The 25,447-nt window shown below is 41.0% G+C and overlaps 1 protein-coding gene across 1 annotated transcript in view; it reads right to left on the bottom strand.

Annotated features, from left to right (window-relative positions):
• cngb1a (cyclic nucleotide gated channel subunit beta 1a) overlaps positions 1-25,447 on the bottom strand; it is a 105,489-nt gene that overhangs the window by 62,594 nt on the left and 17,448 nt on the right. The window contains exons 5-17 of the mRNA XM_055648642.1: positions 23,156-23,225; positions 19,318-19,432; positions 17,830-17,854; positions 15,423-15,597; positions 13,531-13,663; positions 12,441-12,483; positions 10,789-10,951; positions 8,970-9,069; positions 7,018-7,099; positions 6,606-6,684; positions 5,205-5,219; positions 4,299-4,374; positions 2,849-2,885 (exon numbers count right to left, since the gene is read on the bottom strand). Of these exons, the coding sequence (XP_055504617.1) occupies positions 2,849-2,885; positions 4,299-4,374; positions 5,205-5,219; positions 6,606-6,684; positions 7,018-7,099; positions 8,970-9,069; positions 10,789-10,951; positions 12,441-12,483; positions 13,531-13,663; positions 15,423-15,597; positions 17,830-17,854; positions 19,318-19,432; positions 23,156-23,225 (1,113 nt within the window). The remainder of the gene's footprint in view (positions 1-2,848; positions 2,886-4,298; positions 4,375-5,204; positions 5,220-6,605; positions 6,685-7,017; positions 7,100-8,969; positions 9,070-10,788; positions 10,952-12,440; positions 12,484-13,530; positions 13,664-15,422; positions 15,598-17,829; positions 17,855-19,317; positions 19,433-23,155; positions 23,226-25,447) is intronic.

Here is a 25,447-nt window from a genome sequence, read left to right as displayed (position 1 = left end):
TGGTGCCCTCAGTGAAAGTTTGAAGTAGTGGTAGCAGTGATGGTGCTGGTAGGTGTGAGCACAGGAGTGAAAATCAGCCCAATCCTGAATTAGAAGGATTGGGCTGATTTGAGAGCATCCTTAACGAGTACTTGACGCACGGCTCAAGAGCGAAGTTACACAGAAACAGTGTGACCAGATGAGTGACTTATGGTGTGCATCAGGAAATAAAATTCTCAGCTGTACCACCAGTGTAGGAATTGCATTGAAAAGAGTATTGCAGTTAATTTAATGAGTCAGAGGGTATGGCCATTAAACTTAGCAGCCACCAGAACTACATGAAATATGTGATCTCTGCTTATCTGATGGATGTGTCAGGGGACTGCACTATCCAATAGACGTCCTCCAGACTGTGGGAGTCACACCGTCTAACAGATGTTCCTCAGAATATGAGTGTCAAACTGTCCTAAATATCCCTCAAACCGAGGTGACCTTGTCTGATAGATGTCTCCCAGACTGAGGATCACTGCAATGGATGTCTCTCTGTCTGAGGGTAACACACTGTCTGATAGACATCTCTCAGACTGTGGATCACACTGCCGGATAGACATTCCTCAGACTGGGGATCACACATTCTGATACATGTCTCTCAGACTAAAAAAGCAAAATGTCACACTGACTTGTTTAAATTGAATTATTTACATGGGTTTTGAATCCTTTTCAATAAAACTCAGCTAAGTGTGTAGAAAAAGTGAAGTGCAGCCAGAAGTAGCCTAACTAACTGGGCGAATGAATGTCACATGAAAGCAGCAGTATCTGCTGAAGATTTGTCCTCCACTGGTCCATGTTACTCCTGCGAGTGCCCCCAGATTGAGTGAGTTTCTGCCCTCCAAGAAACATCTCATTCTCTGATGAATGTGGCCTTCAGCTCCCAGTGATGGAGATGGAGTGTTTACAGGCAGGACTTGATCTCTAGACACTGAACTCTTTCCAAAGTCTTCATTTTCCATTTGTTTCAGAGACGAGAACGAGCTTCCCTCCTGAAACAAAGGAGAAGACGATATAATTAGGGATAACATCAAAACACTACCTTCCCCCAGGGGCACCTTGCCTCTACTTTGACTATTCATCTCCCTGCACCCAAGCTATCCCAAGCTGTCTCTGTTCCCACCAACAAATTTTTTTTAGCACTAGATATAGGTGAAAAGGTGCCAATGTGCGGTAACCAAATTGTTACTCAAATTTGCAGTCAAGTTCAGCATAACAGGAAGTGTTTTTAGGTACAAGATGGGTGGAGAGTAAAGTCCTTAACTATGTCCTCTTAAGCTCCCTTTTAAACTAAGATGTTAAACTCTATTTTAAACTAATGTATCAACATAAGTTAGGTTGAAGATCCTTTATCATGAACTGGTGTCACACAACCTCAAGCCTCAAGTCAATGTGATTTTTCTCCTGCTCCCACATCAATCGTTTTCCAGCCTTCTTGAACTAAAGGTTTTTTGGGGGAAAAAAATCTATGATCTGCTTCGTTTTGTGATTGTTTGTCTCATAGGAACTGGGATATGATTGGCATAAACATGTTTCATGGTAAAACATTGAATCTTCCAGCTGAAGAATCTTACATTAAGTTAAAATTGAACTCAGACTCAGGGATTGAATGGTACAACCAGCTCAACATACCTCAAACAAGCAAAGGCTGGCAAACCTTATTTGGTACCATCACATTAGGATGTGAAGGTATAAGAAAACAAATGTCTTCAATTTGCCCACTGTTTGTTTAATTTTCCAGGTGTCAATTAGGTAAAGAAATAATTTCTGTATCGACGGCCCAAACCAATCAAAGAAAGGTTTCCGCTGTCGAGAATGAGTTCCAGTGAATGCAAGTTGAGATGTAAGTTTAGATGTTAGATTGTCATTGTCATTGGCATTCAGTGACATAACAAAAGTAATTGTGGTGTATGAGAAAATGAAAAAAATGAGAAAGTTAATAAGGCAGTTTTAATGTTAAAAAATATTAAGGCGAAACATGTCGTAAAAATTTAAGATATAGTATTTGAAAATGTCAAAATATTCAAGTTTGTGACAGATTTAAATGTAAGTAAATAAATCAAATAATTATTTTAACTCCTGACATCTGGCATAAAAAGGAATTCAGCTCTTCCTTCCTACATACTGCAGATATAACATGGGCAGGGGTTGTATGCATCGTTTTGCCTTGGGATCTTGTCTTATTACTCATTGATAGCTAACATTCAAACTCCCCTCTTTCAACAAGAGGACAATGCTGGCCTATGGATTATCAATCCTCATCCATTATCTCCAGTGTCAAGATGCAACAGTCAAGAGTCATTAGTGACTCTCGGCATTGGAGTTCAAGACTATTTAATTGTAGCATGTGCCAACAACAGAACAATGAAATGTTTACTTTCAGTAGGTTAACAGGCCAGTAGACACAATAGCAATATATATATATATTTATATATATTTTTTAATGAATATAACATGGTTGTCTGGTTTTAATAAAGGACTTGAGTTGAATCTTATAAAGGTTAGTTGGACCCAATCTTTACATATTTTATGCCCTTTGTTGGAGGGTTGCTGACAATCTATTCAGAGGCCTAGTCCCTTCTTGAAGTGGCTCAACGCCTCCAATTTGATGCCATTATCTACATCCCATATATTCTTATTTCTTACCTCTCAAGGATCTGTTCTGTGCCCTGCCAGATGATCGAACCATAGCAATCTGCTGTCCATTGAGTAGATCCCCACTGCTCAGTCGCCAACTCTGACCTTCTGGCACCAGTTTCCACTTGAGATTATGTGACCATTTATAAATCAACCTAAAGTATTCTGTTCAAATAGTACTTACTTTCCACTGCAGCACATGCAATAGTAGTCCCGGCATCCTAGGAAGCAGAGAAGACAAAAATGTATGTTAGAGAAGAGTTTCAGCATGAATTCCGTTATTTAGCCTGTGATGGTTTCTCTTCCACTGGGGTCAGTTTTTACCTCCTGGGGGTTTGGGGTGAGCAGGAAGGGAGTTGATCTTGCTGACCACATTTTTTAACTTTCTGGACTAGACATCACTAGTCAGATACCAATTCAGAAAGAGAGTCAACGTCATGGTGATGCAGCTGTAGAGTTGCTGCCTTACAGCGCCAGAGACCCGGTTTCGATCCTAACTATGGGTGCTGTCTGTGTGTGTTTTCTCCGGGTGCTCTGGATCTATGGGGAAATTAGCTCTGCTTAGCTTACCATTCAACTTAGCTTCAAACATTTTTTCATTGTCAGTCAATCGTACACTTAAGGACTTAATCAGATTAATAGTCAAACACTATCCCACAGGCATAAATTGTAGCTTTAATTTGTGACCTATGACCTTTTTAAAAACTCAAAAAAACCTAGCAGCATATCATACAGGGATCGGAAATGTAACACCACTTAAAGGGACTGCATTGTGACATAGATGACTTGCACACAGCATCTGCCAGGCTCAATGTCCAATGCACAGGATAGTGGGGATTTAAACAATAGTTATTCCAGCTTGTTTACAGAATTATTGTACAAATCACTGCAGTGATCTTTGCTCCCTTGATCATTCCACATCTTGCAATAGTTTGGGATTCCTCACAGCACAAAACTTAAGGTAGCACAATACCACAACAAATAGTAATGCACAGATCCTACAAATTGGACTTGATTTTGACTTATGTTGCTGTTGTCTGGAGTCCGCACATTCTCCCAGTGACCAGACGGTATGGCTTTCCTCTGATGCTCTAATTTCCTACAACTCCCCAGACATACTGGTGACTGTAAATTGCCCCGAGTGTGGGCAGATGGCAGGGGAATAAGCAAGGGTTTGATAGAACATAAGAGGGGATAGTTAAAGGGAAATAATTGGAATTAGACTTAAATGGCCTCTTATAATGTAGTAAGAAAATGTATAAGAAATTTGTCAGGTCAGATCACCACATGTTGGATGATATTGTTCCCACATAGAGGAGATCTCAGTGTCTCTCCTCCATGCCGCCTTCATACACTCTTATGCAGCAGACCTGCCATGGGGAGAGTTCAAGTATGACATCCTTCCCAGTTGTAAATATTCAAGCACGATTCCTTTTACAAACTGATGTAATGTATTTTTAATTGATTTTTATCCAATGTAATGGATTTTGGCAGGTATATCTGAGTGGGTGTGAATACTGTATACATCACAAATATAGGACACCAAAGGACAGCGAGATCCAAAATCTAGCTTTCATGGATTCTAACTCAGCATCCTGATATTTCCACACTCAACATTTCAATGTAGAACATACCTCGTTTGGTAACTGGGGTTTGGTGACCGGCTGTGGCACAACTTTCCCAAGGCCCTGCACTAGCCAACTGAAGACACTGAGGAACAGAATCATTAAACATATTAAAATACAAAGTTAAATATGTTAAAATATATATATTAAAAGTCAGATACTAAATCAGTATCAGAAGATTATTTCATTGTGGAGCAAATTTTAATCTCCCAAAGAACACTGCTCTCTAATTTCCTCTTTCCCCATGTAAATCCCTCCCCCCAGCTCCAGTTACGCTCCTTTGCATCTCCCCACCATCCCGCAAGGTATATATGGGTCACCCCATTTGCTTCCTCCTCTACCATAGGACCTCTTCATAATGATCCCTAATACCAGATGAAGCAATAACATTCAAAACCAGTTGAAAGGACAAGAGGTAGGGGTTTTGTAGAAGGGCTGAGGTGAAAACACATTATATCAATTTTTACTTCTGTGTTGTTCCGAACACAAAAGAGTAACAGTTCTCTTGGTCTCAGAATTCCCAGCACAATATTCGTATCCAAAAAATCAGAACCATGACAATGCAAACAGAACACACAGAGCCTGGAAAAATTGAGGAAAACTATCATGAACATGCAGCCATTGCTTATATCACATGACTTCATTATTTCAAAGAAAGAAGGTGGAGGGTTGGTGTGTATGCCTGGGTTAATCCCACAGCCATGTTAAGTCAACAGCACAACCCTGGTCCAAAAGAACCTCATTAATCAAAAGGCTCAACTCTGGCAGACAGGGGAAAAAGGTAAAGACTGCACATGACCATAATGCCATTTATTTGTGAGCTAATGCCATGCATGCATAATGTACCTTTCAGCACTGGCACATGTACGAGTAGCAAAATATGTAAACAGTGAATACAGCACATGGAACACTTACCTTTTATTGTTGTCACTGGTGCGAAAAAAAAATTAAGAGAATAAGTCTTACGTTTATTTACTTAAATCTCTGCACCACCACAATAGCAGCAGTATATGATTGAATAAATGGGGTGGGGGCAGGTGCCAAGTATCTTTGCATTTACATCATTTACAGATTCCGATTAAACTAGCTTACCAGATAATGGATAAGATAAGTTCATAAGTTCATTAGTCATAGGAGCAGAATTAGAACATTATGCCCATTGAGTATTCAATCATATCTATTTTCCATTCTATCTTTCCCTCTCAACCCCATTCTTCTACCTTCCCCTCATAACCTTTGACACCCTTACTAATCACAAACCTGTGCTTTAAAATTACTCCACAGCCATCTGTTGCACTCAATTCAATTGATAATCATTCCATTTTGAAAATTGGGCAGGAAAACTCAGCAGTTGGAGGGCGATTTTGTGCACCAGTTAAAACAAATGTGCCAATGTGAAAATTCATAATGGGAAAATAAAATACAGCTTGATGCAGACAGAATCTGCAGGAACAAGGCACTGCACATATTCCAACACATTGCAGGAGGCTAATTGCCCATTAATTTCATAGTAATTCCATCAGTCCCATCCCTCCACTTATTTCCCTGTAATCTATTCCTTATCACATGTCTTCAATTCTAAGTTCTCCTGCCACCCAAATACACTAGGGGCAATTTTTGAACCAACCTGCATGGTTTGAGCTGTGGAAGGAATTTGCAGCATCTGGGGGAAAGCCACGTGGTCACATGGAGAACGTGCAAACTCTACACAAACCCAAGGACGGATTTGAACACAGTTAACTCAAGCTCTGCAGCAGCCAGTTTAACTGTTATGCCATTACATCTTCCCTTGTGCAGATTTGGTCAAATGATCAGTGAAATCAAGTGAATGCTGTAACCGAAAGTACCCAAATTCATTTCCGGAGAGGTAAAATTCAACACAAAAATCATTGGAAGCCTTCAGTCCAGAAAAGTACTTTTTATATATGTGGTAGTTAAAGAAAGAACAGAACAGCATGTCTGGATTTCTCAAGTATGTTACGTACCTTTGGTCCAGGAAATGGAACAGACCTTTTTTTTTTCATTGACTGAACTCACTCCTCCCACCCTAACCTGTCCCCATCCCTGTGCCTGTCTCCACATTATGTCTCCCTTTTGGACAGAGACTTTACTCCAGATGCAACTAAAAACTGGAGAGGGTCCACAGAATTTCTAATCCTGCCCTCAAACGTTTTGTGCCATTAAGATGTGGGAATCACATTTGCTTAATAAGCAAATAAACACTCCCCAGTGATTAGTGAGATCAACTTAACCATGCCTTTAGAAGCTGAGACAAAACTCTGTGAAGTTGCAAGAAAGCTGCTTGAACATTAATACCTGGTCATAGTAATTGCTTTGGACTTTGGTTGTTTCTCTTTGTTCATTGTAGGATCCAGGGTGCGTTCTGCAGGGGCAACTGGGAAAAATATAGAAGAAATTGCTTGAATCGGTACCAGCGATGCAGTCATTACATAAAACATCCAATTCAGCATCTTATCATAACATGGCCCTAAAATCTAGATGCACGTTTGCACACCCGTGCAATTATATAAGATAGTGATAAACCTTTATTTAGCTACATCCTAACCTGAAATGCAGACTGATTTGAAGGAATAGTGATATTATTAAAAGGATGGGGTTAAATAATATTGTAATAAAAATGTGGATTTGAGGGATTGCATCTGACTTTCTGAACTGTTAATAATTTTCAATGTTTGTTAATAAAATTGATGTCTGATCTATTTAATACCTTCTATGATGGTGACAGCGGCTGGCAGTTTCTCTTTAACCTCTGTAACCTTCGCACCTGGTTCCTTCTCTTCCACTGGAACCTATAAAGAAGACAGCACAAAACATGAAAGCATTCCAAGGAGATGACAGACACATGATTTGGTCCAACAGTAAGAATAAGAACAACCTCTTGAATTCTCTGTTGTTCCAGCAAACATGGTGAATAAATACTCACCAAGTTGTACAACATTTGTGGAGAAGGAAACAGAATTGATTACTTCATTGAATTTAAGGAAAATTACAGAATCAAAGAGTGATACAGTGTGGAAACAGGCCCTTCGGCCCAACTTGCACACACCGGCCAACATGTCCCAGCTACACTTATCCCACCTGCCTGATTTTGGTTCATATCCATCCAAACCTTTCCTAACCATGTACCTGTCTAATTGTTTCTTAAATGTTGGGATAGTCCCTGCCTCAACTACCTCCTCTGGCAACCACCACCCTTTGTGTGAAAAAGTTACCTCTCAGATTCCTAATAAATCTTTTCCCCTCCACAAACCTATGTCCGCATATCCTCGATTCACCTACTCTGGGCAAGAGAATCTGTGCATTTACCCGATCTATTCCTGTTATGATTTTATACACCTCAATAAGATCACCCCTCATCCTCCTACACTCCAAGGATAGAATCTCAGCCTACTCCACCTCTCCCTATAGATTAGACCCTCTAGCCCTGGCAACATCCTGTAAATCTTCTCTGTACCCTTTCCAGCTTGACAACATCTTTCCTATAACATGGTTGTATCACGTTATATTAATCAACCTGCATAGTGAACTTGTTGGGAAATAAGTTCATTTCTGCTTTTATGCTAATTGATAATCTTCTAGCCTGTGGGCAGCGAGCTCCTCGTACTACAACAGACTTCTGTGTACTGGTGGTTTTCAGAGGTGGAATTGGATGTGCATTGTTACAACATCACCCCTTTAACAGAGGACAAATGTCCACAATTATCTTTCCACCAATCTCATTTTATATTTTCTCAGTAATTTTAGTACTTCCTGAATTTCAGCATCTGTTATTTTCCTGTTGGAAAAGTGGTGAGGAGCTGCTTTAATGGATATGGGCAAAACACCAAAGTGATGGAGGAACCAAGCGGGTCATGCAGCATCTGTGGGGGGAAGGGATAGGCCATGATAAAGCCAACATCTGGAAAGGCTTGCAATATATCAATATATCAACTGTGCTGAATCCAACTACATCTGTTAAGGTACAAAGTTCATCAGGGAAACCCTCAATACTGTTCTGTGAATCTCGGTCTGCATGTAATTTTCTCAGTCAGTGTTAATATGATTCATAATACTGCTATTAACATTATTAATAGCAGTATAACGATTTGAAGCTCCACAAATTCATTTACATTTGTATCACATTTAGACCATAAAGTTATGATGAAATTCATTGAGGACTAGTCTCCGAATTACATTGTGTACATAATGTTAAAGAGATTCATACTCAATTACCAAATGTTTGTGTTATGGCAAAATGTGATGCAAGTGTGATAACATGCTGATTCCTTGCATAGTGTTTCTCGAAACGTGAAAAACTGTAAATCTGAAATGAAAACAGAAAAAACTGGAACTATTCAGCAAGTCACACAGCAACAATGGAGAGACAGAAGTATCATTTTAACTGAGTAGCATTTTTTATCTTGTTGAGCTCAAACTTCTACCAATAATGTACGTAATTACACTTTTGAGAAGTTGACAAGGTGCATTGGTAGACACAAAAGCAGGTTACAGCAGCTTTCAATACACTTTCTGTTTCTTCAGAAGCACTGGAAACAGTCCAAATGAAAGACAATGTTACACACACAGAAAATGAAATCCTACAAGAAACACCGGAATAATCAAACAATTATTTGTTACTAAGTTCGAAGTCACGGGACCAATGTTAAGCAAGAGTCTGACCTTGTTTTCTGGGGCAGTTAATTCAGTTTCCACTCTGGCTGATTCAGATGCAGGCTGTGGGACAACTTTCTCCAGACTCTGTTTCAGCCATTCAAGCACACTGCAAATAGTTTGGTTAAAATTGTTATGAGATAAAATAGCGTGAAGTGATTTTTACCAATTAAAATCATTGTGAGGTAAAATAACATAAAGGAATTGTCCCCTTAAGATTACTTTGTGGCCTAATGGAGTTTTTTTGCAAAGATTCGGATGAAATAGTAAATCTCAACCAACAACTTATATGCAAATTCATACGTGTTCTAAATACTACATCAAATCTAACATCTCAATCATCACCAGGAATACCACTTCCTACCTTCCCAGTATTCCACTTTCTCTCCTACCTTTGGCTCACAGCTGAAAATTTCATTCACACATTTCCAGACTCCATCTTCTTCAAAAATGCCACATTCTGAAAACCATCCACACAAACTCCAGCTATTTCAGAAATCTACTGCTGATTTCTATCTTCATTCAGGTTCCATCACTAATCCACTGTCTCCCAGTCCTTCAACCTCGATTTCAAAGCCCTTCTCTTAATCTAGAGATCTCCTAATGGTCTTGTTCTGCCACATTCTCTGCTCTTTTACATTTCTTCTACTGTTCCACCCATTATTATTGGATCCGTTGGCTGCCCATCTTCTTGGGTTTTTTTACTGGAATTCTCCTGAATTTTCCAAATCCACCACCCACAATTTTGGGCACCACTTCCAACTTTGCTGTCTCTGCCCCTCTGTTAAAGTTATTTTTGAGCCTTCTCACAGTATAGATACAAATAGGATATTAAGGAATAAACTCCAGAGTGATAGCACCTCATACATTTGCAAGCACTTGACTGAAAATAAATGCATTTGAAAATGTAGTCACTATTATTTCAATAGGAAAGTTAACCGACCAATATCAAAATTCCATAAAGTGCAATGAAATCAAGAATCAACTGATCTTTTTTGGTGGTCATGGTTCAGGGATAAATACTGGCTTGGCAGAATTTCATTTACATCTTTGAACAATGAAAGTGGGAAAGCGGCAAGCACCGGAACAAACATTTTGGGCAATGATCTAATTTCACACATTCAATCCCTAAATCAATGCTGGACTTGCTCATGGTGCATTGAAATGTTAGCCAAGATCATGTGTTGAGATCAAATACTCACAGTGACATTTAAGAATATATTTATGGAGTGTGTGTGCATGGGTGTTGATTATTAAGGTAGAGTGATCCCTATTCATGAGTGTAACTGGAACATCGAAAATTAAGCAAGAGATTTAGAGAAAGATAACCATATAACCATATAACAATTACAGCACGGAAACAGGCCATTTCGACCCTACAAGTCCGTGCCAAACAACTTTTTTCCCTTAGTCCCACCTGCCTGCACTCATACCATAACCCTCCATTCTCTTCTCATCCATATGATCATCAATGTCCGAGTTCTTCAGGTGCATCCCTGCTTTCAGATTTATCTTTTTTTTTTTTTAACGAGGGAAGTTTGTGAAATTTGTATATGTATGGCTGCAGCTAAAACCACCGTGATGGCACTGGTTATTAGGATTGTAAAGCATGATGTGTTCATTTATTGAGGGTGGAGAGAAAGGGGTCCAGGAGGGGGGGGGGTTACAGGTTTACAGGCTACAGCTGTCCTTATGTTTTACTGGGAGCAGTTCAGCAGTGTGGTGCCTTTTCAGTATGAATGGTTTACAAACTGAACCATATAAAAGTAGACCCTTTAAATTAATTTAACAAAGCACAGATTCACCAATTATGTGGGTAATATGTTACCTGTTGCCACTGGAAGATGAGTGAAGCACTTCATCAGTTGAGACTGTAGGAGGAAAGTTTGCTCGAGGTTCTGCCTGCTGGCTGCACTCTTTAGAGGTTTCAGGTACCACAACTTCTGCCTTCACTTCAGGTTCTTTCGGAGGTTTAATTTCTGACTGAGATTCTGACAATACAGAGAAAGGACCGATGGACCCAATTCAGTTCAAGCTTTTGAAATAGTACAATATGGTGTTTACAGGAAAGAAGTAGACCAATCAACCCAGAGTGTTCCTGCCATTGCTTCTGCTCCAAGTGAGCAAGTGTAGGAAAAATCTTCACCACTGAGGCATTCTGTCAACAAATGGCTGAAATGTTGCTGGAGGCTTTTCCTTAACTGCTAATGTTGGAAATGCCAAGCTGTGTCTGAGTACCATCAATTTCCTTTCAAGCCGCTGAATAAGTTAGCACAAGGTGAAAATTATGTGACAGTCATTAACTCAGGATGCATTTCCATCATTCACCTGATCCATTTCTCCCAATCTCTTGCTCTCTCTGCATGACCCCACACTGTCTTTTCATTCTTTGGTCAGCTATCCTTTTCAACATTAATAAGCTATGTGAAGAGATGTAGGAAAGATCGTGAAGAATTTATTGGTATTAAGCAACCTTGCTTGTCCATTTTATTTGATTCTGGGATAATAATCGCCATTTACCAGTAGTCTCAAGTAAAGGGCTGGCTATTCAGGACAGAGATGGGAAAATATTCTATGGAAACAAGATTCTACTGTTCACGCAGAAAATTAAACACTGTTTATAACGCAATACATAGTGATCACTCTGTCAGTAATACAATAATACTGTGTAATTTCTGAGTCTTTGCTAAATAAACTCCTGCAACTATTAGCAGACGTTTCTTCACCCAGAGAGTAGTGAACCTTTGGAATTCTGCAAAGGAAATTGGTCATTGAGATATTAAAGGCCTCAAGGGATATAAAGTAAATAAGGGAAAATGGCACTGAGGAAAGCTATGATCATGGTTTAATTTCAATAGTGTTTAGAGGAGCTCATAGAAACTATAAATTTCGAACAGGACAGACGGACTAAACGATATTCCCAATGGCTGCGGAGTTCAGAATCATGGGGATAACAGCATCAAGAAATGGGACATGGCATTTAAAAGTGCCATCAAGAGACAATTCTTCAGCGACAGGTTGGTTCACCTGTCGAAATCTCTACCACAGAAGAAATAAGTCATTTAATACACTCAAAAAGGAGATTGTAGATTTCTTAATGCTAAAAGATTTAGAAGAAAAACAGGAACAGAATACTGAAGTGAATGATCATCCACAATCATATTGAATGGTGGAGAGGGCCCAAACATCAAAAAGCCTATCCATGCCCCATTTTGTTTGAGCTCCATCCATGCTGGCCTATGTATCAATCTCATGAAAGGAAAGTTGGAATAATAAACTATGGAACCACAGCAGTCAAACAGGATTAGGTCCGCTGTTAGTGTAGAAAATTACATACTGTTTGTATAATGTAATGCATAGCAATCACCCTGTCAGTGATCCAATAATCCGTGCAATTTCTGTGTCTTTGCTGAATAAACTCCTGTAACTATGAGCAACAATAACATGTTAACAACAATCTATTCATTTCCATTAACTCACTTGTTTCAATTGGCAGTTCTTGTTTCTGTGGATTTGCAGGATCCTGGATCAAAAAATGAAATATTTAACTCACAACTATAAAAACATACTGACATATTCTCATGATACATACAGAATATGATTATAGTTAGTTTCAGAAATGAAGCTGGTGGCGGCATTGCTGAGAGTTCAACTGACACATATAATCCTTCTGATACTTTATTAAAATGGGAAAGACGTAGGAATGGAAATATTATTGTGCGAAACAACTGTGCCATGCCAAAGTTATTTTAGCTCAGAACTGATCAATTGTATGTGCTTAGCAGACTTGGGGAAATTACAATAGCTCCACCCACTGTTAACTGGCTGCACTTAATTAACCCTTAGTTAGTAGGTTAACAGCAAAATGAATCAAAAGGTAGACGATGGGCATGTGTGAGAGATAAATTGCAGAGACACAAGGGAATAAGGGGGAATGAACTAATGGGGTTGCTCCCCTGAGAGCTGAGATTAGCTGAATTACCTCTTTCAGTGTTGTCATAGATACGAGTGAAAGAGTGAGGTTTTTCTTTTCGTTTCTTTTGGTACTGAGAAAGTCGTAAATCTGTGTTTGGAGCTATTGATTATAAGGTTGGAGTAACCCCAAACTATTCTTGATGTTTACTACTTCCAATGCTTGAAAGGGGGACGAATTTAGGTTCCCTGTTTTACTTCCACAGTGTCCTTCATGGAAATGGTTTATTACAGTGCCGACATTGTAACATGTGGAAACAAAGAATTGCAGACGTTGGTAAATACACAAAAGGACACAGTGTTGGAATAACTCAGCAGGTCAGGCAGCATTTCAGGAGAACATGGATCTGTGATGCTTTGGGTCAAGACCCTTCTTCCGACTGTCTGAAGAAGTCTTGACCCAAAATGTCACTGTTCCATGTTCTCCAGAAATGCTGCCTGGTCCGTTGAGTTACTCCAGCACTTGGTGACCTACAGTATTATATGCATCACTATACTTTGTTACAGCAGTAAGTTTCACACAGCAGCGGTATTTGCTCTCAATACCTGGCTTCAGTCAGCCCTCTCTCTCACACACAGCCCACCACATAATACACACCTTTTTTGTCACTTTTGATGCCGTGGTCACCTCCGCAGGGTCAGCTGATTTAGGTTTATCTTCAGGTTGTGGCAATACCCCATTGAATCCTTGCACAAACCAGCTGAGCACTCCACCTCCTGAGTCCCTGTCCCTGCAAAAAAAAATCCAAACCACCATTCTTACACTCCACTGCCTCTTCTCTGCAGGTAGTATCATCAAAGGGCAAGAGCTGCATGCACTGGCAGCAGAATAAGGCTGAGATCAAAAGGATCAAATGCAGACAGAAGAGAAGAACACAGTGGGACATCTGCAGGTGTTTCCAACAGCAGGAAAGAGTGCAACAAGAAGACAGCACATGAGGAAATACAGAGAAATGGTGCAATCAAGACAGCAATGATGAAGGTAGAACAGACAAGGAGAACAGAAGAGGAGGGAAAATATTTGAAAACAAATTGATAATTGCAGTTTTATAACATGAAAAACATAATTTTGGCATTATGAATGTTTCATGTTGCTGTCCATATTTTTATAACTGTCCCGATTCCTTTAGAGTGTTGCAAGACTGTAGCCTTTGATGATGCAGTCTTATTGTAAAGATGTCTTTGGCTTTGGAAATATGACAAAAAAATTACAAATGTCAAAACGTTCCAAGTCAAAGGGGATTAAAGTATCGTACATTTGTATCTTCATTGGGAAATAGTTATCAGTGCATAAAAAATGGATGGACTATTTTCTTCACGAACTGTGTTCCATATACGATTAGCAAAATACTACCTGATTTTGTTGGAAACAAGAACCACCAACATATACTTGAGTTCAGGTTTACCAAATGGTAAAAAATATAGATCATGACTATTGGGATTGTGGATGACTCAACTGAGGTGATAGAATATTATGAGGATTTGAAAGGGTAGGGTCAGAGAAATAATTCCCTCTGTGAATTCCACAGAGACATTGTCCATTCAGGAACTAAATCAAAAGACAGTGTTTCATACAGAAGGCTGAGGAAATCTGAAACTCAGTCTTCTGAAGGTTTGTACTTGGTGGATCAAATTAAAATTCTATGACATTTGATAGGTTTTTATTAGCTAAGGGAATCGTGCAGCAGGGATCTGAGTGAATGAATGGGTTTGAATGAGTTGACTGAATTGTGGAACAGGCTTGAAGGTTTAATGACGTGTTCCAACACGATGCAAAAGATTAGACTTCTTCCTAATGATTATGGTACACGTACCTACTTATCACGGCACACGAGAGACCAGATAGCTCATTATATCCATGCCAATTCACAACAAATCAATTCCCTCTCTCCTTATTATCCCTTAGCAAATTATTTAGTCTTACTCACAAATCCCCATCACCAATTAAACTCCCAATATCTTTTGTTGATGCGGGAGGAAATTGGAGAGACTGGTGAAAAACCAGTGGAAGAGCATGCAATCTTCACACAGGCAGCACCTGTGGCCATAATCAAAACCCGAGTCGCTGGAGCTGTGAGGTAGCGGTGCTAACTGTGGCCTACGGTGCTGCACACTGATTCATTTTTACCTCCTCACCCAGGGAACCCTTTACAGTGGCAAACTCTTGACTTCTTGTGTATCACATTCTTGTACCCAAGACAAAGTGCATTACTATCCCAGCAGTACTGGATCCAAGAGCCACAGTACTGAATCGAGTTTCACTGTACCTTAATTGACAGACCTTTGAAACAGATTGTCAGGCAGCATTTCACAGAAATACCATTGTCTACCATGCAGCAAAGTAACGGTAAGTTTGGTTCCCTGATAACTTGTAACACTGATCATGATTACTGAGCTATTGAGCTTTAATGAGCAAAGAACATCATTCCTCGCACTTTGAGCATAAAAAGCAATAAAAAGCAATTTATTTTAACAAGAAGGCGAGCTTACTGTTGATGCTGGTTAGATGGAGCTTCACCAACACATGGTTGACTTGATGATTGCGTCTCTGGAGCTGGAGCTGGAGCAGGAGCACTCACTGGAACTGGAGCTGGTGCTTTCTCTGGAACTGGAGCCGGAACCGGAGCTGGTGCTGAAGCTGCAGCTGGTGGAGGTGCCTTAGACTCTGCCAATAGAAATAAGCCTTCTGAATAATTCTTGGCGCTGAGTTGGAAAAGGGGGAAACCATCAGCCAGTATTCCAATTTCTGATTGCTAATCAGCAACTCCAAGTTGAAAATATATATTTGCGTATCTGTTGGTGTTAGCAGGATTAAGTTCTGCCCACACAGTGAAATAGTTTATCAATCAATGAGCAGTCAAGACAGCTTTTGAAAGGTAGGCACTGAAAGGCAACCACTGTCACCACAGAGCCTGATGTCTTAAACAGGTCAGGAGAAAGCTGAGGAGGGAAGACAAAAGGACAAGCAAACTGTTCATTCTAATGTTTCTACTGTTCAAAATTTAAGATTTGGAGACATAAGTTCAAATTGCCAAAAGCTGAGATAAAGGCAGAAAACCTTTTCTCTGAGGAAAGGTACCGCACAGATCATGAATCTGGGCTGTGAGATTGATTTTTTTGTTGCACACAAATCCCTTCTTGAGAGGGTTCACAATTATAAATCGAGAAGTGGAAATTTTCATTTTCAATGGAATGAATATTCTCAGAAATTCAAAAAATAATGTTAAATTAGGATGGCAAAAGGTGTGTTAGGTTTTAGTGCACATGCTCTGAGTAGAGATGTTTTGCTTATATATATGCGATGAGAGAGAGAGAGCAAGGGCTATCAGAAGTTAGAGAAGTCAATGTTCATACTGCTGGGGAGTTTACATCCCAGCAGTATGAACATTCACTGCTCTTTCGATAGCCCTTGCTTTCTCTCTCCATCCCCTCCCCCTTCCCAGTGCTCCCACCAGTCTTACTTTCTATCTTTGTCCCTCCCCTGACATCAGTCTGAAGAAGGGTCTCGACCCGAAACGTCGCCAATTCCATCTCTCCATAGACGTTGCCTCACCCGCTGAGTTACTCCAGCATTTTGTGTCTACATTTAATCATAATTATATTGGGCGGTTGTGTGGAGACAAGACACTGAATGGTTGATTTCTGACTCTGTTTACATCGGCGTGATATTTGACTCAGCACTGAAATTTGACAAACAAGTCAATGCCGTGGTAAGAGCTAGCTTCTTTCAGCTTCGGACGATAGCTAAAATAAAACAATTCCTCCACTTTGATGACCTCGAAAAGATCATCCACACATTTATCTCCTCCCGCCTAGATTACTGCAACTCTCTTTACACTGGCATCAGCCAATCTTCCCTGTCCCGCCTGCAACTGGTCCAAAACGCTGCAGCGAGACTCCTGACGGGCACCCGAAAAAGGGACCACATCACCCCGATCCTGGCCTCTCTCCACTGGCTCCCTGTGCGGTTCCGTATACATTTCAAGACCCTCCTCTATGTCTACAAAGCCCTCAATGGGCTTTCCCCCTCCTACATTAAAAGTCTTCTCACCCACCACTCCACCTCCAGGTCCCTCAGATCGGCCGACTTGGGGCTGCTGAATATCCTGCGGTCTAGGCATAAGCTTAGGGGCGACCTCACCTTTGCGGTTGCAGCTCCTAGACTGTGGAACAGCATCCCCTTTCCCATCAGAACTGCCCCCTCCATCGACTCCTTTAAGTCAAGACTAAAAACTTATCTATACTCCCAAGCCTTTCCTGACGTCCACTGAGCGAGGGCTATATGTATGTCGTTTGTTTGTTTATATTATTCTTATAACAAATGTAAAGCACTTTGGCCAACGAGAGTTGTTTTTTAAATGTGCTATATAAATAAATGTGACTTGACTGTTATATTTTATACCATGGGAATTTGTTGGTCTTTCGGTATACTGGACCGAGGAATCCAACCCTAGAGGGAGGTGGAGGCTCAGTTGTTGAGGATATTCAAAGCTGAGAGGCTTTTGGGCATAGAATCAAAGGACGTGAGGACAAAGCTGGAAAGAGACCAAAACACAGTATTTGTTGTGGTCTAACTGAATGGGAGCACAACACTCCAGCAACTATTTATTTTAATTTTATATTCTTAAAACAATCCCATTTATCTGGTATGTTGGATCCATTTAAACTTTTTTTAATATTTGTTAATATATGACTTCCCAAGGAACAGTTAGCATTAATGTAACACAGCAGCTTAATTAAAGAACATATGATTTATCACCTTGTGAACATTAAACCAATCACAATCAGAAATCATGTTCTGTCACTACTACATTTATTTAGGTTTCTGAGAGCGAAGTCTGAGTAGATCAAACGCCAACCACTAACCGGTTTATCCTAATTATAAACGAATATTTACCTTCGATTGGTTCTTTTTCCTTATTCTGTTTGATGGAATCCATATATATATATATATATACATTGATGGAGAGTAAAAAAGTAAAAAATAGACAAATGTTGGTGATTCAAGAATGCACAAACAGGTTAGAATATGGAAAAAGATAAGACTGGGTAGGAACAGAATTCTGAAATAATATAACTCACTTCTCACTTATTAACACACTCACTACAGTCTGAAGAAGAGTCCTGACCCTAAACATCGCCTGTCCATGTTCTCCAGATATGCTGCCTGACGTGCTGAAGGGCCTGTCCCACTTAGGCAACTGCCAGGGACTAGTTTTAATGGAATTCACCTACGACACCTGGCGACAACCTACGACACTGTAAACATTTTCAGAATAACATTCACTCCTTTATCATGCAGAATTTAGCAATCTGGAGAATTGGTAATTTCAAAATTATCATTGACGTTTTTAATGTGTAGTATTTCAATTTACAATATACTATTCACTTTCTTCAGGGAAGCACAGTGGCTCTGGTTTCCTCCAACATCCCAAAGATGTGTAGGTTGGTGGGTTAAATGGCCACTGTAAATTGCCACCAGTATGCTGGTGAGGGTTAGAATCTGTGTGGAGATAATGAGAATGTGGGGAAAATAAAATGTATGATTGATGAAGATGGGTGATTGATGGTCAGCAAGAACCTGGTGGGCCAAAGAGTCAAACAGCACAGAAACAGGCCTTAACTTTCTTTATTTTGCACTCCAGTATCCCACTTCCCTCCTCCATCATGTAAAATTCCAATGTCCCATCTATCCGCCCAATTGCAAAGTATTCTAGTACAATATTCTCACTATAATTAAAGACAATTCTAATATAATATTCCCTTCTCTTTTGCATACATCTCCATATTGATAACAATTCTAATGTAAAAAATAAAATTAAATTTTTGAACACCATCTATGGAGGAGTATATTGTACAGAACCCAGTGTATCACCGTCCACAAACTTAACACATACTGTATAGTGTCTCCAACATAGTAAATTGTCTTATGGTTCTTCACACGATCATAAACAAACAAAATAATGCATCAAAATGTTATTGCAGGTGACCGCTGCTTGGTTATAAAGATAGGTTTTGAGGAGTGCAGTGACCTAAAGGAGAAGGTAGATACACAGAGAAGAGGAAGTTAGGGGAAGGAATTCCAGAGTTTGGAGTTGGGGCAGCTAAAGGCATGCCACCAATGAAGGAATCGGTTAATAACAGGGTATACGAAATCTTAAAGGATCGTAGGGCTGATGGTATTACATTACAGAGACTGGCAACACTTTAGCAGATAAAATGAAAGTTTTAACATTGAGACATTGCTATTTCAGTGAGCAAAGAGGTGATCTGTAGATAGGATGGTACATGTTGGTATGGGACAAGCTTAAAATGCTCACATAACCAAATGCATTATAAATGTACAAACCTTTATCATGGTAATTGTTTAATTGGAGACATTTACCTCTGCATTCTTCTCAGAATCAGATGCACCTTTAGGAAGTCTTGAGTTATCAATATGTGGTGGGATAAATCTGCTCGCATATTGTGCAATCCAGAACAGGACTCCGCCCCCAGAACTGCAACAAATATTCAAGAGGAATTACATCTGCTAAACCTGCAGTCAGAACAATGAAGAAGTGGACAAGTGAGGGCATTGAAAACCTACAGTCCTGCTTTGACTGCTCTGATTGGAATGTGTTCAGGGAAGCAACCACAAGCCTCAATGAATATACAGACACGGTGATATATATCAGCTTTTGTGAGGACAGTTGCATTCCCACTGGGACCTGGATCAGGTTCAACAATGACAAGCCCTGGTTTACAGCAGAATTCAGACAGCTCCGCCAATCTAAAGATGAGGCCCACAGGAGCGGGGATGCAGACCTCTCTACAGGCAGGCCAAGTACAAGCTGAGAAGAGGAATCAGAGGAGCAGAGGTTGAGGAGCCGGTTCTCAGCTAATGACTCATCTTCAGTGTGGAAGGGCTTTCAAGAAATCACCAGCTACAAGAGGAAACCCCCCACCCCCCCGCTCCTGGGACAATCGTCAGTTGACCAACGACCTGAACAAGTTCTACTGCAAGTTCGATAGACAGAAACATTACCCCCTCCTCCACCCACTCCTCCCCAATTACCACTTCACACCTACGTGCAGCCTGACTCCAGTCTGTAAAGAATGGTGGTGGCCCGTCGGTAACAACGATGGCTGATTGTGCAGTCTCAATTCTGGTGAGTTCTGACATGGCTCACGAGTCCAATTCATGAGCCGCACACTAGAGGGCGGTGGGGAGCAGATGAAGGCCATTGCTGGCGGGTTCTGGGCGGCAGCCTTCCTCCTCTCCCTGGCTTTGGTGAGTCGCTCTAGACGGCGCTCCTTGAAGCTGCCGGCTGCTGTTCGCATTGCTGTGCGCCAACGCGTTCTGTCGCTGGCGCAGGCTTCCAGTTGCTTTGACGCATGACCACAATTATGGAGATGGTCCTTGAAGCAATCTTGATGCAAAGAATGGACACTTCCCATCCCACCCCTCCCCAATCACCACTTCACACCCACTTACAGTCTGACTCCAGTCTGCAAAGACTGGGCCCTCGTCCACTGCCCACCCTCTCCTTGCTGCCCAACATCAGTCTGGCCACTTCTCCATCACTAATAATGGAAATTGAGGAGGTGGAGAAGTTATTCAGGAGATAGAAAAACAGGAAATCTCCAGGACCGGACGATGTTTCCCCCTCTACCCTCAAGCTCTGTGCTGAACAAATGGCACCAGTCTACGCAGACATTTTCAACCAGTCCCTGCAAACCCTGCCTACTTCAAAGTCTCCACTATTGTCCCTGTACCCAAAAAGCAAAGGATTATGGTCTTAACGACTACAGGCCTGTCGCACTGACCTCTGTAATCATGAAGACCCTTGACAGTCTTGTGCTGGCCCATCCAAAAAATATCACAAGCCCCCTGCAGTTGCATACCAGGCCAATAGATCAGTGGATGACGCAGTCAACCTAGGCCTGCACTTCATCCTCCAGCAACTAGACTGCCAGGGGACCTATGCAAGGATTTTGTTTGTGGATTTTAGGTCTGCATTCAACACCATTGTGCCAGAGCTACTACACTCCAAACTCTTCCAGATGACTGTGCCTGAACCCCTCTGTCAGTGGATCGCCAACTTCCTGACAGACAGGAAGCAGCATGTGAGGCTGGGAAATCTCGGACCCGCTGACCCTCAGCATAGGAGCACCACAAGGCTGCGTACTCTCCCCTCTCCTCTACTCTCTCTACACCAACGACTGCACCTCCACAGACTCTTCTGTCAAGCTTCTCACGTTTGTGGATGACACAACCCTGATTGGACTGATCCAGGATGGGGAGGAATTTGCCTACAGACAGGAAGTGACACAGCTGGCATCCTGGTGCCATCACAACAACCTGGAGCTCAATGCTCTTAAGGCAGTGGAATTGATAGTAGACTTTAGGAGAGCTCCCCCTCCCCTCCCCATCAACAAAACCACAGTCACATCTGTGGAGTCGTTTAAGTTCCTTGGAACCATCATCTCCAGGGACCTTAAATGGGAGGCCACCATCGACTCCACAGTCAAAAAGGCCCAACAGAGGATGCACTTCCTGCGGCAGCTGAGAAAACACAATCTACCACAGGCAATGATGGTCCAGTTTTATACTGCCATCATAGAGTCTGTCCTCACCTTCTCCATCATGGTCCGGTTTGGCTCAGCCACCAAGCATGACATCCGGAGGCTGCAGAACATCGTTCGATCAGCCAAGAAGGTTGTTGCTGCAACCTTCCCCCCATCAACGAACTGTACACTACAAGATCCAGGAAGTGAGTGGGTAAGATCATCTCTGACCCCTCTCACCCTGGCCACAAACTCTTTGAATCACTTCCCTCTGCAGAGTGACTGTCAAAGTCGCCACAGCCAGACATAAAAACAGCTTTTTTCCACGAGCAGTAGTTCTACTCAATAACCGAATATCTGTAGCCTCCTTTTGTTCTGGTATTTTATTTCATTCTTCACATGTTTAAATTATAATGTTTTATTCTTAATTGTTTACTGTATATCGTGTTGTTACTTGCGAGCAAAGCACAAAGGCAAATTCCTTGTATGTACACATACTTGGCTAATAAAATCTATTCAAGTCAATGACAACAGTCAGAGATGGTCTTACCTTCCACTACCTGCAACCTCCGGCAACCACCTGCAACCTCCGGCAACCACCTGCAACCTCTGGCAACCACCTTCAAATAGCATCGCAACCGGCTTCGACTAAAAAATTACTGATATTTAAAACGGAAACCTGAATTTCCATTCAGGTTTCCTAAGTGGGACAGGGGCATAAGGGTAAAAAGACTCTAATGGGACTCGATATAGGGTGCAATTGAACCAGGAGGTAAAATTGGCATGTAGTGAAGGTAATGCTACGGTTGTTATGGGAGATTTCAACATGCAGGTAGTCTGGAAAAAGCAGGTTGGTACTGGACCCCATGAAAGGGAGTTTGTCGAGTGCCTCCGTGATGGATTCGTGTATTAGAGCCTACCAGGGAGAAGGCAATTCTGGATTTAGTGTTATGTAATGAACCGGATTTGATAAAGGAACTTGAGGTTAAGGAGCCATTAGGAGGTAGTGATCATAATATGGTCAAGTTTAATCTAGATGGGGCTCTTAAAGATAGCAGAGTCAGGGGATGTGGGGAGAAGGCAGGAACGGGGTACCGATTGGGGATGATCAGCCATGATCACATTAAATGGCGGTGCTGGCTCGAAGGGCCGAATGGCCTACTCCTGCACCTATTGTCTATGGGGAGGCGGAGGGGGAGACGGAGGGGGAGAGGGAGAGGGAGAGGGAGAGATAGAGATAGCCACATGAATCCTACAGAATAAGAGATGGGATTTTGTCACTGGTTCTAATTGTAACTATTCTAAAGAATGTGGTCAAATACCTGAACAGGATCACTGTACAGAATGCAAAAGAAGTAACAGGGTCAATGGCCATAGGCAGCACCTCGAGACATACGTGCCATATATTTAAGTGGCAGGGTCAGTTTTAATCGATAAAGAGTACATGATTCAAAAGATTGGAATAGCGACCTGCACATAAAAAATTAGTCACTGTGACCTTATGGAAAATTATCTTATTCCATAACTCGGTCCATTCTATTTGTTGGTAGAAAGTCTGTTACAAAATGAATAAACCCAGCAAATGTAAACCCAATAAAATGTTACCAAAAATAACGTTGTCTCAAATGCGTTGGTCTGTCAAAATGTAACTTAATGGAAATTGTGGCCAGTACCTGGGGAATGCAGTGGACGCTGCAGTGTGGCCAGTTTCACCCTCTTTTCGTCCTGCATCAGAACAGTCGCCTATGGTGGAAACATCTCAAATTAGATTGTGGGAAGAAAAAAAACAACCTTGCTCAGTTTCTACATTCCTGGTGCAGCACGCACTCTCGGAGGGTATCCTAAGGACTGACGCCATAAAAGTAACAACAAGAACGAAGGAACAGAATTGGGCATTCACTACATTATACATCTGGAGTTGCAAATGTATTCATTGCCTACTATTTCAATTAGTTTACCAGGAATTTGAGTTGAATAAAAAGAATAAATAAAAGACTTAACTGAAAAAGAATGCGGCTAATTGTAAAGATTTGCAATGCAATTTACAAACAAAATATATAAAATGCAAAATAGTTAAAGGTCATACAATATTTTTGTGAAACGCAAATTGTTTATAACTAATTTGATTATGGAAGTATTGCAAGTGAGTCGGAAGATACTTTAAATACTAAATGTTGAGCTATGTAAACAAAGGTTGTGGTGGGAATATGTTTTAGAATATCTCAATTCAATTATGTACATTATGGGAAAGAGTTCATAAGTTGTAGCAGAATTAGGCCATCCGGCCCATCGAAGACTACTCCGCCATACAATCATGGCTGATCTATCTTTCCCCCTCAACCCCTAATTTCTCCCCATAACCCCTGACACCTGTACAAATCAGGAAAGAGAGTGACTAGAGAGAGAATATTTCCATTGGAAACCAAAACAGTTATCTCTGTGCGGAGCCAAAGGAGATGTGCATGGTCCTTAATGAGTAATTCTCCTATGTGTTTATTGTGGGCAACAATCTGAAGACTAGGGATTAGTCCATAGGTAATGTAAGTGTTTTGAAAACAGTCGGTATTACAGTCGAGGAGGTGCTGAACATCCTGGGGTGAATGAAGGTGAATAACTTTCCTGGGAGAAATCAAATATATCTAAGGACACTGGGAAGTTAGAGAAGAAGTTGCAGGCACCCTGGCTGAGATATATGAATCATCATTAGATGCGGGTTAGGTGCTAGAAGACTGGAGGGTGTTTAATATTGTGCCTCTATTTAAAATTGGTTGCAAGGAAAAGCCTGACAACTATAAGCCAGTGAGCTTAATGTGTGTGATAGACAAGTTATTGGAGAGTATTCTGAATCATAATATACAGTGCCCTCCATAATGTTTGGGACAAAGACCCATAATTTATTTATTTGCCTCTGTACTCCACAATTTGAGATTTGTAATAGAAAAAAATCACACGTGGTTAAAGTGCACACTGTCAGGTTTTAATAAAACCCATTTTTATACATTTTGGTTTTACCATGTAGAAATTACAGCAGTGTTTATACGCAGATAGGATGTGTCTATACACTTCAGAATTCATTATGCTACTACCACCAGCAATTGTATCATCAATGAAGATAAGTGAGCCACTACCTACAGCAGTCATACATGCCCAGGCCATGACACCCCCACCATCACGTTTCACAGATGAGATGGTAACCTTTAGATCTTGGGCAGTTCCTTCTCTCCTCCATACTTTGCTCTTGCTGTCACTCTGATATGTTAATCATTATCTCATCAGTCCATAAAACCTTTTTCCAGAACTGTGGTTGCTCTTTTAAGTACTCCTTGGCAAACTGTAACCTGGCCATCTTATTTTTGCAGCTAACCAGTGGTTTGCATCTTGCAGTGTAGCCTCTGCATTTATGTTCATGAAGTCTTCTGAGGACAGTGGTCATTGATAAATCCACATCTGACTCCTGAAGAGTGTTTCTGATCTGTTGGACAGGAGTTTGGGGATTTTTCCTTATTATAGAGAGAATTCTTCTGTCATTAGATGTGGAAGTCTTGCCTGGCCTGCCAGCTCCTTTGCGATTAGTAAGCTCACCAGTGTTCTCTTTCTTCTTAATGATGTTCCAAACAGTTGATTTTGGTAAGCCTAAGGTTTGTCTGATGTCTCTAACAGTTTTATTCGTGTTTCTCCGTCGTCTCATAATGGCTTCTTTGATTTTCATTGGCACAACTTTGGTCCTCGTGTTGATGAACAGCAGTAAAAGTTTCCAAAGGTGATGGAAAGACTGGAGGAAAGACTAGGTGCTGAGAGCTCTTTTCTACCTGTATTAAGGAGGCATTTAAACACACCTGAGCAACTACATACACCTGTGAAGCCATGTGTCCCAAATTATGATGCCCTGAAATGGGGGGACTATGTATAAATACAGCTGTAATTTCTAAATGGTGAAACCAAAATGTATACAAATTCCCTTTAAT

The sequence above is a fragment of the Leucoraja erinacea genome, chromosome 17 (genome assembly GCF_028641065.1).
Source record: "Leucoraja erinacea ecotype New England chromosome 17, Leri_hhj_1, whole genome shotgun sequence".
In the NCBI taxonomy this organism is placed as follows: domain Eukaryota; kingdom Metazoa; phylum Chordata; class Chondrichthyes; order Rajiformes; family Rajidae; genus Leucoraja; species Leucoraja erinaceus.
The sequence above is the reverse complement of the archived record's forward strand: the minus strand, read 5'-3'. Positions and strand labels throughout refer to the sequence as shown.